The 15,384-nt window shown below is 39.5% G+C and overlaps 1 protein-coding gene across 4 annotated transcripts in view; it reads right to left on the bottom strand.

Annotated features, from left to right (window-relative positions):
* Positions 1-2,395: 2,395 nt before the first annotated feature.
* Positions 2,396-15,384, bottom strand: part of CLCN3 (chloride voltage-gated channel 3) — a 68,110-nt gene continuing 55,121 nt past the window's right edge. For 2 of the 4 annotated variants that reach the window (XM_024568558.3, XM_053912139.2), the window contains 4 exons: positions 14,413-14,811; positions 11,791-12,007; positions 7,035-7,110; positions 2,396-5,333 (listed from right to left, as the gene is read on the bottom strand). In XM_024568558.3, the coding sequence (XP_024424326.2) occupies positions 5,175-5,333; positions 7,035-7,110; positions 11,791-12,007; positions 14,413-14,811 (851 nt within the window). In that variant the 3' untranslated portion in view covers positions 2,396-5,174. The remainder of the gene's footprint in view (positions 5,334-7,034; positions 7,111-11,790; positions 12,008-14,412; positions 14,812-15,384) is intronic. The other 2 variants (XM_024568555.3, XM_024568557.4) reach the window with 1 other exon arrangement.

Here is a 15,384-nt window from a genome sequence, read left to right as displayed (position 1 = left end):
GCCCACCTTGTGAAGACTGACGACTTACCCGAAGAACTTCTACTGAACAGTTTCCAGTTACGTACCCTGTGAGCCGTGTCCTTAAACAGATGTTAGGAGATAACTTTTTTTTGGTAGAAGGAGTAAGTGGACTATTAAAAGGAAACACTTGCAGTCAGGATGGTTAATTGAGTAGCATGCCTCACCTCCAGTTAGGAGTGTGTAGCCCCCTCAGTACCAAACCTTTGACTGTATACATGGCTGGAGGGAAAAAACACCTAAGGATGGTCTCATTTGAACCTCAAGTTGGTCATGCAGCTGCCCATCAATCCTGCTTCACGTCTTTCCTCAAACACGCAACACCTCCACCTTCAGTGTATAGCAAGCAATCTACGCCCACGCAATCTCTCCATGCTAACTCCCCACTGCTCATTCCTAGGACTGTTGCTAAGAACCGCTATGTGCCTGGGCGCCATCCCTTTTCCCTACTCAGGGACCTCTCCGAGACCATCAATTTTCCCTCTCACACATTCACACCAACAAAAGCTCGGATGTCCTGCATCTTAAAACACTTTATTGCTCATCCCCTTTCTGAAAACTCGGGGAGAACTGTAATGCCTGCCTTTGATTCCTCCCAATCTCTGGCAAACCTCCTCCAACCAGACTGCCGCATGACCCCACTGAAACTGCTTTGGTCACACTCGTCACACTGGCCAACTTTCAGTCCTCATTCACCTTTCAGGTCAGCGACACCTGACAACTGGTCCTCCTTAAAACCACTGCTCATCGGGCTTAGGGGACTACCCTAGTCTAGATGGTACAACTCCCCACCCTCCCTCCCTGGCTGCTCCATCTTCTGCTGGCTCCGCATCTCCAATCCGAACATGCAGACGCATCAGTGCTCGATCTGCTTCTGTCCACTTAACCCCAGGGTGTCTCATCTTGTCCCAGGGCCCCTCCCACAGTGTTGAGACCTCTCACGCTACACTAGAGGGTTTTTCACTGGGGCCTGAGTTTCATATAAACAACTGACTACTTGACACCCCCATGTGGAAGCCTAAACGTCATTTAAAACGATGTTGGAAACCAAAATTCCTCCATACACATCCCCGAATCTACCCGTGATGTCTTCCCCACTTCAGTCGGTGGCCATTCCATGGCTCCGTACTCCGGCCAAAACCGTGGGGACGTCCTGCACTCCTCGTCTCAGCGCTCCATGTGCAATCCCTCAGCACGCCCTGTCTACTCCACCTTCACCATGGCCGCGATCCCACCACTAACCGCCACCACCAGCTCATCGGGTTCCACCTCTATCACGGCTTCCCTTGATTATTCTAAGAGCCTCCTAGCTGGTCATGCAGCTTCCACCCCTGTCCCCTAATTCCCAGCGAAGCAGCCAGAGAGATCATGTCACTTTCTGCCTCACTGGCTTCGCATTTTATTCAGAATAAAAGCCACATTCCTACACACCCAACCTCTTCATCCTATGCTCCTTCTCCTTCCAGCCACACTGACCTACTTAAGTCTTCCCTGTGCCTGTGGGGCACATCCCACACTGCAGGGTCTCTGCTGTGTTTCCTCTTCTGGGGACGGTCTTCTCATGGACAGCTGTATCATCCCCTCACTCTCCCGGTATCTGCTCAAAAGTCACCTTATCCCCACGGCCTTCCTCCATCACTCTCTACAAAAACAGCATCCTCCCCATTACTTTTCTCCAAGAGAATTCTGACTTATTCATGCCTATAACACCGTGCGGCACATAGGAATCATTTTTTAAATTCCACTGAGTTCATGGTATTTATCACCATCTGACATATGTATGTGTCTCTTTCCCTGCTGGAATGTAAGCTTCGAGAACATAGAATAGTGCCTAGTACACAGTAAGTGTTCAATAAATTCTTAGTGAATGAGCAAAGGGAATGAATGATAAAAGATCTATCCTTGAATTTTTAGAAAAGTGTTCCCTTTACTAAAAGTTTAGTATTAGAAGACTACTGAAATCTTTTACCAATTCAAATGTTACCACCTCCTTTTAGGCATCTCTATTAGCAAATTTCCAAGGTAAAATTTAAAATGTAAATCATTTACATGTTTTCTCTTCATGCAAATAATATTTCTTTAAAAAAAAAAGTTTAAAAACCATGGTTTTGAAAGTAAACTGAAATGAAATCTTTCAGTATACCTGCAACTTTCACTGCCGTGGAGGCTCCACACGGCTGCTACTGTGTATTGAATATATATCTTGCTGTTCGATCCAGCATCTGCTGTGCCGTGGCTCCTTGCTCGCCGAGTGCAGAAATGGCTTCACACATACCACCCTTCGAGGCTGCATTGCCAGCTATTGGCCAGCTACTTACTGCTTAGAGCAGTAAAGTGGGAGGACTGTTACAGATATAATTAAAGGCCAAACCACAAATTGTCATATAGATTTTAATAGATATTCTGATTAACTCATCACAGTAATCACTTTTACTGTAATGATATGCAGCTTTACTACACTAGTATAAATGAAAACAGATAAATACAGCTCTAGGCAACATCACAGATTAACAAACTAAGCATTCTTCATGAACCAAACTGAAAACAATTATTGAGAAGAGATGCTGACAGCCTGGCCCATTCTCATCATACCTTCTCAAAAAGGGTACTCAAATAAGGCGCTCCACTTACTCTGTCGGTCAATTAATTTGCCAATCAGCTAGGCACACATATTTCATGGTCTCCGCTATTCATGGTCTGGTTAAAAAGCAGACACACCTCAACATATCGAAAAGGAAAATGGAACAGATCAGAATACCAAAGAAAACCACTGAATGCATAAAAATATGGCACTTTTCCTGTATTTCAGCTGTAAGACACATCAGGGTAGAAACAAATCAAGAAGAAAATTACTATCCACCCTGAAATGTCAGTCTCTGAAGCAGGATGGGCAATGAAAGGAGGTCCTAAAATCAAAAAAGAAAACATGAAAAAAGAAATCCATGTGAAGTTGAATGTTATGAAGCTATCTGCAAAGAAGCTCGTCTCTCCTTCGAAGACTTGTAACTCAGGACAAGCACGTTACTCAGTAGCCAGTCCTGCGGGGTTCCCGCTCTAGCGGTGCCTTGCACGCTGCAAATGCACTCAGACAAACTGGAGATAAGATACACGGGACTACCGTTTAGAGGTTATTCCACTCTGGATGGTCAAATAACTCGGAAAGGCCACTAAGGAAACCTGAAGTCTGCCAAAGTGGGGAATGTCTTGGAGAAAATACTAACTTTAGGCAGATAGCAAAACTAAGCATGTTTCACAAAACTGCTAAAATTTTGCTCAACTTTCAACTGTTATTCTAATATGGCTTCATGATCTTATAAATCTTCAAGATCTTACAGCTCTATTATTATTATTAAAAGCTAGGAAGAGACATTTCCAAAGAGCAGCTCACTGCCAGTTGTTTCAGAAAATGTCTGTCTGCAAAAATTTCACTTTCCGACCCAGAATGCATAATCACAGAATATTTAGGCCAGTCCTTCAAGTAAAACTGCCTTTGCCGATAGTGAATTAAGATCATGATTAAGACAGACATTTCCAAACACAAAACCCCCCAAAACACCCCAGTACCTTTTCGATTCATCCTGCAAAAATGTGCACTGTGGCTAGTCAAAACATCACTGAACAGAACACTTCCGGATGCGACATACCCAAAGATTCAAAGCTTGTGTTTAGATTATGATTTTAACTGTTACCTTTGCAATTTTATCATTTCCACTTGATTTTTTTTTTAAAAAGGTAAACACTATTTAACATTTGATTTTAATCGGCAAAGTGATGTGTAGTGTTTCCACTCTCCAGTTAATAGGTCAGAATGAACAGGGCGGAGGGCGGCAGCGAAGACCAGAGAAAGGGTTATGTACACACTGGGTCGGAGAGAAGCCACCACCACCTCTCGTGCACCCTTGTTCCCACTGTAAACTTTGTTCGTATCTCCGTGTTTGTAAATCTGAATTAGTCTATAAAAATTGCATTAAAAAGGTAAAATTACTTAAGTGAAATATTAACTGATCTGTATTTTATAAATTTTAATCCATAAAAATATAAATAAGAATGGTAAATTTTTAGGAGAAGAAATATACATTTAGTGCAAGTTATGAATTACATTTCTTCAGTGTCAGCAGTAAAATATCTTGAGGAAAGAAAAAAATGACTGATCTTATTTCAAGAAAAAAGAATTCCAGTGTTTCGACATGCAATTAATACCAGGTACAGCTAGACAGGACATCGCCTTCTCTTCCCCGTCAGAGCAGCAGCACTTTGCTTCCTTATGCTACACAGCACTTGCATATCATAGCAGTTTCCCAGACAGAAAACGTGCGTAAGACCAGGTCACGTTACCCATGAAGTCTGAGAGGAAAAAAACAAAAAGAAAACTTTACACGTACAAGTCACGTTTTGTTGTGGATTCGGAACCACGTGGCACACGAGCTGAGGGATCTCGTTCACGCTGCACTGGAGAGTTCCCTTTGGTCGACCTTGGCTGACCACAGAGGTGCACGCACGTGACCGCTCCAAGCACTCAGTGACGGTACCCACAACAGGGCTAGTGGCACAAGAAACACTCCCTTCTTGTGATGAAACCTCAGTAAAATCACAGTACATCTCAATATGAGAAAGGACTGCTTCAAAGGGTACACCGATTTAAAGAGGCTTTGTTACAGAGAGAGCGAGCGAGAGCGAGGGGGGGGATGGAGGGAGGGGGACGAGAGCTCTTCTGGAATGTAGAAAGGTAATGCTTAACTATACAATTCATGAATTAAACAGAACAGTTTTGATTAAAAAAAAAGGGCAAGACCTGCAGTCTTACAGATGGCTCAATTCGAAGTTATCCCTCCAGGAACAGGGACTGATTTCGTGTCTTTGCGATGTTGTAGTAACAGGCCAGGTGCTCGGAGCTGGGCTCCAGGGTCCTCTCCGCTGGGGCTCAAGCTGCCCTCTCCGGGTACGTCCTCAGCAGAAAATGCATCCCCTGCAGAACCACAGGAGTGGGTGGGCTGCTCTACCTCACTCATTTCTTTCTCTCTCCTTTCCCTCCTCAAACAATTCCTTTATTCCAGCAGCACTGTTTGCAAAACATGTTGCAAAAGCCTGGCTTTTATATCTCCTTTTTGTTTGTTTGTTTGTTTAAAGGAGATCTGTAAGTAGATGACTCCCTCGGGTTACAGAGTTGTGCTATTCAACAAACGAACTTCCTCTTCTGCCTCCTCTCTCTCCTCATCCACGAGATTCAGTTGAACATTACTGAGGCGGGGTCTTGGTTTGCCGTCTGGGCCATATGACGGAGGATATCTTTTTTTGTTATAATGCCAAGGAGGCGCCTGAAAGGGATAAACAGAAGACAGCCATTAAAATAAAAGGGAAAAGAAAAGGAGAAACAACACTTAGAGCTAAATCCTTTTTGTTGACAGCAAAAAAGCAAAGCAAGCAGCCTGATTTTTTATTTTCAAAAAGCATTTTACTGGTAAAGACAATCAAATTATCCAGCAACCATCCTTTGATAAAGTAGTATGGTCACTAATAGTACAATGTCCTTTCCACTGAGACTCTCATTGAAGTAGAGCTATTTTGATTAATGTATGCCAACAAAAAAGTAACAAAAAAATGGATGTGTGAGCAAGAAATGATACGGGTCCCATTTGAAGAGGAATATTCATTTCCATCACACCAAGAAAGCAGTAAAGTATCTGATGACCAAATCCCCTCAATATTCCACTTTTTTAAAAAACCAAAACTAACTTTAAAAACATAGAGACTGCTCAGTTGTATGCAGTCTTCATGAAAGCACATACAATTGAGATAAAACAGTCAACACAGGACTTCAATCACAAACTTCAGAGCTCCAAGAATAATTCTGTAAGACAACACAAGTTTCTAGTACATTCATCAATGTTTTCCTTTTTTGATTTTGACCAAAAAAGTTAAGATACAGTGCTTTTATGAAAGGCTTAGTAACTGTTAATGCTTACATTAAAAGATAGATGAAAAATCAAGAAGCAGTCCTAAAATATTATAATAAGTGAAGCACAAAGCAGAATGAATGAGTAGCTACTTATTATTCTGGTTAGTAGTTTTTTAAAAGGATGCATGAATAACTTGTGAAATATTAGCATACAACAGGAATACATAATCAGCTGTGTTTCAACCAAACTGGGACAAGTTTTATATAGGTATGACAATTGCAAGGCAAAATAATTTCAAGTATCAATTGCTAAAGCCAGACAATTTTTAGGTTATAAGGTAAAATAATAATTCAAAATGTATCTTCAGTCATTAAACCACTAGGACATAGAGCCAGTCAAAGCCAAGGCACCTGACCCTAAAAGCTGCTTACAGCATTCTAGAAGCATCATGCACGGGGGCACACACTCTTCTAGGTACACCTCACTAATGGAATGGCAGGGCACACATCACTGCCTTGGACAGTATGGGAGGCACGGAGGGTACAGCAAAAAAGAACTAATGCTATGATCATACACACACACACACACACACGTATACACACACGTACACATTCTGCTCTAGTTAGTGTGCGCATAAAAAAATCCATTTAACTGTCAGCAGTTCTAACATTGCTAAGCTCGGTTAAAATGATTTATGAGCTTAGATTTATCACAACATCAGGAAACATTTTTTATTTAAAAAAGGGGGGGATTTGGGGTGATGAGGTATGCATTTTTAACCAGTCCGGCGTCCTGAGACTAGTGTGACCGCTAAGGTAGACAGATATATTGTGTTACTTTAAAAATGTCCAATGATATTCAAGCAACCACCAACTCTTTACAGTCCTTAAACTGCAACTAATGATTCTGGTGCCATGTTAACTTTTGTTACTTCCCATGAGTGGGATTCACACATTTAAATGTATCTTACAGACATATTTTACGAGATGTAAATGTGATTGGCAGCATGTAGGATTTTTTGATCGGCAGGTATCTGGGACAGAAAGAACTGACAGTTCACAAGTTTCATGCTTCCTGACTTCTAAGGTGCCTGTGAGCAGATCTGATATATCTAATCACCAGGGGTTCGACGTGCTGCTTTAGTTGCTCGAGATGCTCTAATATGTTCTTCTTTGTGATGATCCCCAAGACAATCCTGAAACAGATCATGTTATGCTAATAACTGTGAGAAATTAAATTAAAAGAGGTTCCAATCACAATGATAATGAGAGGAAAAAATAAGAGCATGAACCATAAGAATGCTTTTAAATGAACTTTAGAAAAATATAAACAAAAATGATTTAAAATCCCCAGTGCCATTTGCATAAATTCTACTGACTTTCAAAAGTGACATGATACTATTTTTAAATATTGGTGGGTTGCTTTCCTTTTTAAATTGAAAATAAAAATGATAAAAGGTTCCCAGTGAAAATGACTACAAAGAAAAGTCCAAATAATATTAACACACAACTATAAAATTATGAAATTTTAGTTTCACTTTTCAGTGTTCCTTCCTTTGAAGAAATTACTTTTCTGTTATCTAAAATGCCACAGTGCCGCAGCTATTATGTGATCTACCGCAGCAATGAAAAGGTAGGAGGAGTCTGAGCCTTTATTGCCTATGAAGAGCTTCAAGCAATCCCTGGGATTTTAGTAATATGTGGAATTCAAATTAAAGGGAATGCGCACCAAACAAATAGTGCTGACCAATAAAAACACCCCCTAATTTTTAGGACCTGTGGAATGCTACTTCTTAAAATAGCCTAATAAAACATATTTAAGATTAGGGGTCAAAGTGACTTTTACTTTATGCATTTTTTTCTTTAAATGATTATTTCTCAGTTAATGTATCATTATTATGACATCGAGCAAAATAATGGACATAAATTCTCACGAGGATACTTAAATATAATTAAACTTTTAATTATTAAAACGAAATACTGGTTACTGATTTTCTAGTGAGAGTCAATGAGTTCAACTACAATATATGGCAATTTAGACAGTGAATGTCAAAAACCTTAGAAAGCTTTTAATCGTTAAATTCTGGAAGCCCATCCAGAATGTCCTTCAGAGTAACTGAACACATCTCCCTGGTGACCAGGTTAAGTCCATTTTACTACTAAACTGTCTTTGAACATTCTGACTTCTTCCAGGGGTCACCAGGGGACTTCACTTAGTCAAAGTGGCCTGGCCCTACAGATGTGTCAGTTGTCAAATCATTACTTCAGGTGATGCCTGGGTGTGGAGGTGGGGAAGCAGGGAAGGTGGGGAATGAAAAAGGCATAAATAGGTTCTCTGCTAATGTTTTTTCATTATTCTTGTTTAATTTATTGATTTTACAGAGAGAAGAAGGGAGAGGAAGAGGGGCAAGGGGGAGAGAGAAAAGAGAGAAGAGACAGCGAGAATGAAAAAGAGAGCGAGAGACAGAGAGAGAGAAATAGAAACATCTGTATTTCTTGCTCCACTTACTGATGCATTCATTGGCTGATTCGTGTGTGTGTCCTGACGGGGGATCAAAGACGAAACCTTGGTGTTTCGGGACAACGTTCTAACCAACTGAGCTACCACTGTTTTTTAAACACAATATACAGATCACTGAGAACAAAGATGAACTGAAAAGTTCTCAGAGCACAGGAGCAAGTCCTTTCTCCAAAAAAGCTGGGACACTGCATTACATAAAATATAAGCACTCAATCATTCAGCAGATGTTCTCCTGACTAAATGTTTGAGGTCAAATAAAAAACAACAAAAAAAAACATCAATTCACTTAAATTTATACTTGAAGTCAGGAAATGTGAAAATCTTGACAATTAAAATAATTCCAGTCTAATTCTTATTCACTTTTTCTAGCCAATTATGTACAATAATTAATTTCAGTTAATAAATTAGTAAGCTCTGCCAAATCATAAGGTACACAAATGAGAAAAAATTACAATTTTTAAGGACCAAATGGCAAATTTAGAGATTTACAAAGCAGTGTTTATATTTACAAAGTAACAGCCCTAAAAAGGAGGATAACATATTTCCTCTCTTTGGTTAATGGAGAAGAGTGATTTGAGAATGATCAGGCCAGGTTCAGTGCTGCTTTGTGAATTTCAGGAAGTGTAAAGAAAATCGATGCAAAAATGTGACTCATGCAGACTAATTTACTGTTTCCTTGTGGGCTACCAAACAATGATGGGAGAGTTAACAGAGCATGACCCGACATCTTCCCAAAGTACGTTCCAACAGCAGTCACTCGAGTTCTGCCCCCTTCCCTCCTTCAAAAGAAGGTTTGCTATTAGAGTAAGTTTGGAAAACTATGTTTCTATTATTCCATCTGAGAATCAAATAATATCAACATTTTATAAGTTCTAAGAAGTTTCTTAGTAAATAAACCTCAGATGTATTTAATCCAATATTTTACTAGTTTATATGGTCAAAACACTCTTTTGGAACAATCCTAGTAACTATCCTGCTACTTCCACCAAGACTAAAAGACCCTGAGAAACTCTGCTAATTAAAATAAAAATGCGGGGACATCTATAACAGCATCTCCACAGACACACCTCCCCCCATCTCTCTGCTCTCCTTTTCTCCTTACACCCAAGGCTCCAGATTGGTTTTGTCTCCTCCGCCAAAGAATTAGGTTCCGCTTCTGAGGACCCAGTGTAAGCAACTGTCTGGAACGTCACAGTCCACACCAAAAACCCGAAGATTAACTTCTTTTCTGGGTTAAATCATTTAAATGTAGGTAAGAACACTCTACTTTCTTACATATTTCAAGGAAAATGTCTCAAGAGCCACCACCCTGAATAATCTCTTCTCTTTTTATATCTATCAATGTTTCTTAAAGGACAGAAATAAGGGAAGTATAATCAATGCAATTAAACATACTCTTTCAGAAAAAGCCACCCCTCACCACAAGCTTTCTTATAAAAAGGAAGTATCACAAGATTTTAATTAACTATTCTCCCTTTTCCTCTACTTCATTATTTTCACACTTTCTTCTAAATATTTTCCTTTCCAATGTCTGTGCTGCCAAAACCCTAAGAATTAATCAGCAATGGGAAATACAGTAATTAACCCATATAGCTTTTTGGTCAGTTAATTAATCATGACTAGAGAATGATAGTATATTTATTTGGTAGGACATAAAAGGACAAACCACTCCAGGCATGGAGAACCACTTAAAGCAAGTAAAAGTTTGTAACAAGTCATCTTAGCTTCCAATTGAGCCATTTATAATTAAAAAGGCCCAAGAACCAATAAATCTTTATGAAAACTTACTCCATTTAACATGTTTTCATTAAGTTTTTAATCAGTGAAGTTGAGTACCATTATTTTTAAAGTTAAACAACATTAAAGAAAAAAGTTATTTTACCATATACATCTCTTCTACAATCAATACTTGTGGTATTTAATAATTATGACCTCCCTGCCCTTAATCAAGACCTTTATCTCTGTAATGATTTATTTCATATTACCTAGAGTTATTTTCACTGGTTAGCAAAAACGTTAAACATGGATCTAATTCTCTAGCTTTTATTTCTCTTCCTAACACAATACAGTCTAATATATTGTCTAAGAAAACAATAGTAGTTTAAGAAATCACAGAGAAGGAAGATATATTCCATCAGTCAATTACAGGTAAAATGACAGCAAGAGACTGGTTTTTAAAGCTACTTTATTCCCTGATCTCTGACTTGTTTAACACGTGACTAGGCAAGTTATTAAGCCTCTTGGAGCTCATTTACTACATCTACAACTTGGGATATCGCCACCTGCTTTGCAGAAGGGCTGCAAAGTTAAATGAGAAACATGAAGAAGGTGTTCAGTAAACAAATGTTCTTTCTTTTTGGTCCTTCTTCCTCCTTCCTCTAGATAGGAGTTGTGTGTTCTGCACGAAATGATGTTTTAAAAAACCTGCTGTGATGCTCTTAACTGTCCAGCATTCCAATTCATACTGTGCCTGCAGTTTACCCATAATCCTTCGTTTCTCATTTTGACTCTTTCTGACCCTTTCAGCCTTCAGGTAAAACAATGTTAAGTACTTCATCTAGAAACAGTAATATAATGGGAGAAAGGGGACTAGAGAAGGGGCCTGGAAGCAAATCCCGCGTCAGGAACAGAGGGAGCAGTGGGCTGAAGGAGCGCGTCTGCCACGGCACCTGGCACCCCATGTGCTCCTCTCCACAATCCCTGCGGCGCCTGCCCAGCCAAACCGTCCTATGTTCCTGTCCTCGAGAGATGCTGGCAGTTCATGTGTATAAGGCAAAAAGTAATCAATGTACACACTTCAAATACACAGTCTTTGTCATTAGCAGTTTACGTAAAAGGTTTGTGAGAAGGAAGAAAGGAGGAAACAAAGCATTTGCTCTAGGAGGTTTTCAACTACTTTACAAATTTCACTTCGTTACACATTATTTCTCTTATTACATGACAAGTTAAATAATGGCTGACGCAGTAAATAGCCAAGTTTCTAGAAAATTACTGCTGTACTAGAAATATATAGTCTAAATTGGAATCCTGACAGACAGAAACAGGTGTCTGCAGTGGTTCATTCGGGGCAGGGCCACTACTTGTCTAAGGAAGGAAACAACTCTCATACCACCTATGTGCTGGCGACGCTTTGCCAGCCCTCAAGTGTTCCTGACAAACGTCACTACATTTGTGGGGGGTGACATTTTTCTTTTTCTTAAGTGTCAATCTGACTGATCTTTTTTTACAACCAAAGTAAAAGACAGACTTTCCCACCTGCGAGCTGATTACACTCTCTCCTCTTAAGTGCGTATGAATTCCACTAAAAAGGATTAAAAGTTCTGGTAAGTGAACTTTTTTTTTTGATGAAACTCACCCATTGTGAGTTACGAGGCACTGCCTCAGACCCAGCTTTCGGAAGATGTCCACCACGATCTCCATGGGTGTGTGGTCGGTCACGGTGAAAGGGCTCATGTCAAGAATGCTGCGAAGCTTCAAGGGCCGGGGGCTCTCTGCCGGAAGAGACGGGGTGTGCTGCGCAAAACACACTCGGGAACTGCCCACGATTCCTTCTTGTTTTTTTCTTGCACTTTCTGAAAGATTGAGAAGACCAGAAATTAATGTGTTAGGATGTATTCTGTTTTAAGGGCAACATGCTCATTCAGAGATTAAACAAATAAATGCTCCCATGACTTTTGGTCCCTTCATTTTTTCCTATCTCCTTAATCAAAAAAGGAATCAACTAACAGTCATAGTAATTTCTTACATTTAACAGAATCAGAATCCACGAACAACAAATCACCTTCACATAAATAAAATATTATTGGTATATATTTTATGGGGCTGAAGCTGTTTTCCAACTCTGAGGGATAAGGAAGCCTGTTTGGAATATGAGATTTTAAAACCCGCACAAATTAGAGAAATCCATCATCAAATAATCCTGCCTGTGCTAACAGCAATTTACACTACACTGGAGGTAGGACTAAAGAGAGCTTCATCCTTGCTGTGACCATGCTCTGCACTTCACCACTGTGGACTAGCTAGTTCTTTCTCTTCTCTAATGTTTGAGTTTAATATTCTAGGTGAGTCCAGAGCACTAACAGGTGGGTTGAAACTACAATTATTTGCAAAGGCTGTTAACTGCCCCCTCCAGTGTGCTCTGCTGCCTACTTCCACTCCCACCTCTAAGAATGCTAGACAGTGGCAAAGATGCAGAAAGCTACAGAGGAAGAACAGAGGCCATGGAAACAAAAAGGAAATCCATGACACGGAGAAAGTACAAAAATAAAAGTCGGCTTTATGCTTCGATTTTGAATTAGTGTGTATTCAAAACTGTCCTTTAATAAGATATTTTATATATTATACATATATAAAGAACCTAGTGTATGGGTCTACTTTACCATTCAAAAACTTAAAACTTTACAAATACATGTGAGTAAATACTTAAGGTGTGTTCAAAAAGTCATGTGGGCTAACACTTCTGATGATGTGACTTGCTCTCACATATCCAAAATACCTCTATTCCCTGAAATGAATACTCTCTGCTAACTCAACATTCTATTTCTCAAGACAGCAACAAAACTAAAACATATATCCACTAAATTAGAGGGATTTAATTCTTAACTTTACCACTTTCTTCTAAAAACCTGGCCTCTTTCTTTAAATTTCAATAGAAATTCCAAAACCCTAATCTTTTCTGTTTCTTTGCCTGGCTACAATCAAAACCTAAAGAACGGGAATCTAAACAATAGAATTCTTCTCTGACTGTAGGTTTGGCCATGGTGATGGCGCAGAAGCTAAAGCCCTTGAACACAGCCAAGTCTGACCACATATTTTGCCCAGTCTGGCAACCACTGTATTACTTAAATCAAAACCTGAAATGATGGGATTGCCAGTCTTTGAAAAAGTCTTCGGAAGATGTAAGCCTTTCCTAAACTGAGTAAGATATTCTCTGTAGGCTCTTTCTTTCTCCTTCTCCTTCTTTTTTTCCTTTAATAAATAGCTCTTGTAAACTGAGAGTTTTCAGTTTGATTTGAGAAACACTCCCCATCCACACTGTGCAGTCTTCCCTCTTCGAATGGCGCCAGAATTGAATGTTTTACTCCCCTTTTGCAATGGCCACAGGGACAAGTTGGAAGGGAGATGACGGCCTCACAGGAGTAACCTCTGGAGACACCCCAAGTGCCACACATTTTCAGCTCAGGGTCCTCTACTAAAAACTGCGGAGTGCCAAAGCAATAGCTCGATGAAAATATTCTCTGTCGTCTCCGGGAGCTGAGGGGAGAGGAGTTGGTCTCCTCATTAAGACTGTAGTACTATTGGATAAGAGGGAAAATTAAGTTTGGAGGAACATAATTGCTTCCTCCTCAGAAAAAGTTTACTTATCTCCAAGAAATAACATAGTATGGCCAATGTCTTTAAATAATATTTTCAGGAATGTCAGCTCAAAATACAATAGCACTTCCATACTTTTTCAACCTGACATTTAACCAAAAATAAAATCTCTATGATTTTCTCACTTTTAAGTATTAGAAGTCAATGTTGTAAACCTAAATCCAAAAACTAAGAAAGTAAAACCTTGTGAATCTGATATGAAACAGACCAATGAAGATGGGATTTTCAGTGACTTGCGTTTAAATAAGCCAACTTTATTAAATACGAGTGTATTTAGCCGGAAGCCCCAGCACTTGCTATGGCCTTATACGACGTGTTAATCAAGAATAATGTCAATTTAACAAGGCTTATCAGAGTGGTAAAAAAGCATCTGACTCCAAATGGATAATGCCAGGTCAAAAGATAAAACTATATTTAGCAAGAAAACAATCCATGGAAGCATAAATTCCTTTCCTAAAGAACATAAGACCTCTTCTCCCACCAACCCAACCAATTAAATTTTATTGGTTTCCTTTCTTCCAGAAATCTATTATATATCCATGTCTACCTACCTACATACCAACACATGTAAGTGTGTGTGTGTGTGTATTTTTTTAAAAAGTACCTATTGCAATTGTTAGATCTCTTCTGAGGGCAAATCCCACTAATCTCTGAGATTCTTTTGACATGATGACAGGGAAGCCATTGTAACTGGTTTCATTAATCATATTTTCTATGTCATCCACTGTCATATTGTCCTGGGTCAGGACAGCCAAGGGAGGATCATTCCTTCGAGGTCTCATGACATCAGCAGCCAGGGTGGTATGAGTGAATTCTTCTTTTGCATCCAAGAAAGGGTATCCATTTAGCCGAATGTGCGCTTCATAAATGCCTTCCCTACCAAAGGCGTCTCCAACCCATTTACTGGTCATTACTGCGGCCATAAGGGGAACAATATATTCCAGGCCTCCGGTGAGCTCAAAAACGATAACCACCAAGGAGACGGTCATCCTTGTCACACCACCTGAAAAAAATAAGCACCCCTGGTCAGGAAGGACAGGATCCCCATGCGTACATGCTAGTGGAATCTGTGCACTAGGCAGGTTGACATAAATTGTAACTAGAATTTAGCAAAAAGGATTATCATCAAAAACTACTATTAGGACAATTTTCACTATTTAATAAGATCTAGAAGAACACTGAGCATCTTTGTTTATAACAGAAAACTTGAAATAACATTTCAAAACCTGTTTGATTCATATAAAAAAGAATACCTGTCCAACCAAAACAAGTATGCCATTTTGGTTCACTGCTAAAGCAAAGATGTAATTTCTCCCTTGTAAAAGATTATTATTAATTCTTAAGGAATCTGGTGAAGCACATCAGAGCTATCTTCTTTACTACTAATTTATACATTAAATTCATATGTGTGTAGAATATTAATTTAATTCATTTCTTCCCCTAAATCTTTCCAAAATGAGTAAAATATTTTGAGCTTTGTGATTCGTGGTAGCAGTATAAATTCCCTCCCTCAGAAAACTCACGTATTCATTCACCCAAATCACCATTCTGAACCATCTTCTCTACGCAGATGACT

The sequence above is a fragment of the Desmodus rotundus genome, chromosome 9 (genome assembly GCF_022682495.2).
Source record: "Desmodus rotundus isolate HL8 chromosome 9, HLdesRot8A.1, whole genome shotgun sequence".
Lineage (NCBI taxonomy): Eukaryota > Metazoa > Chordata > Mammalia > Chiroptera > Phyllostomidae > Desmodus > Desmodus rotundus.
Note: the sequence above shows the minus strand (reverse complement) of the source record. Positions and strands in the feature narration are given on the sequence as shown.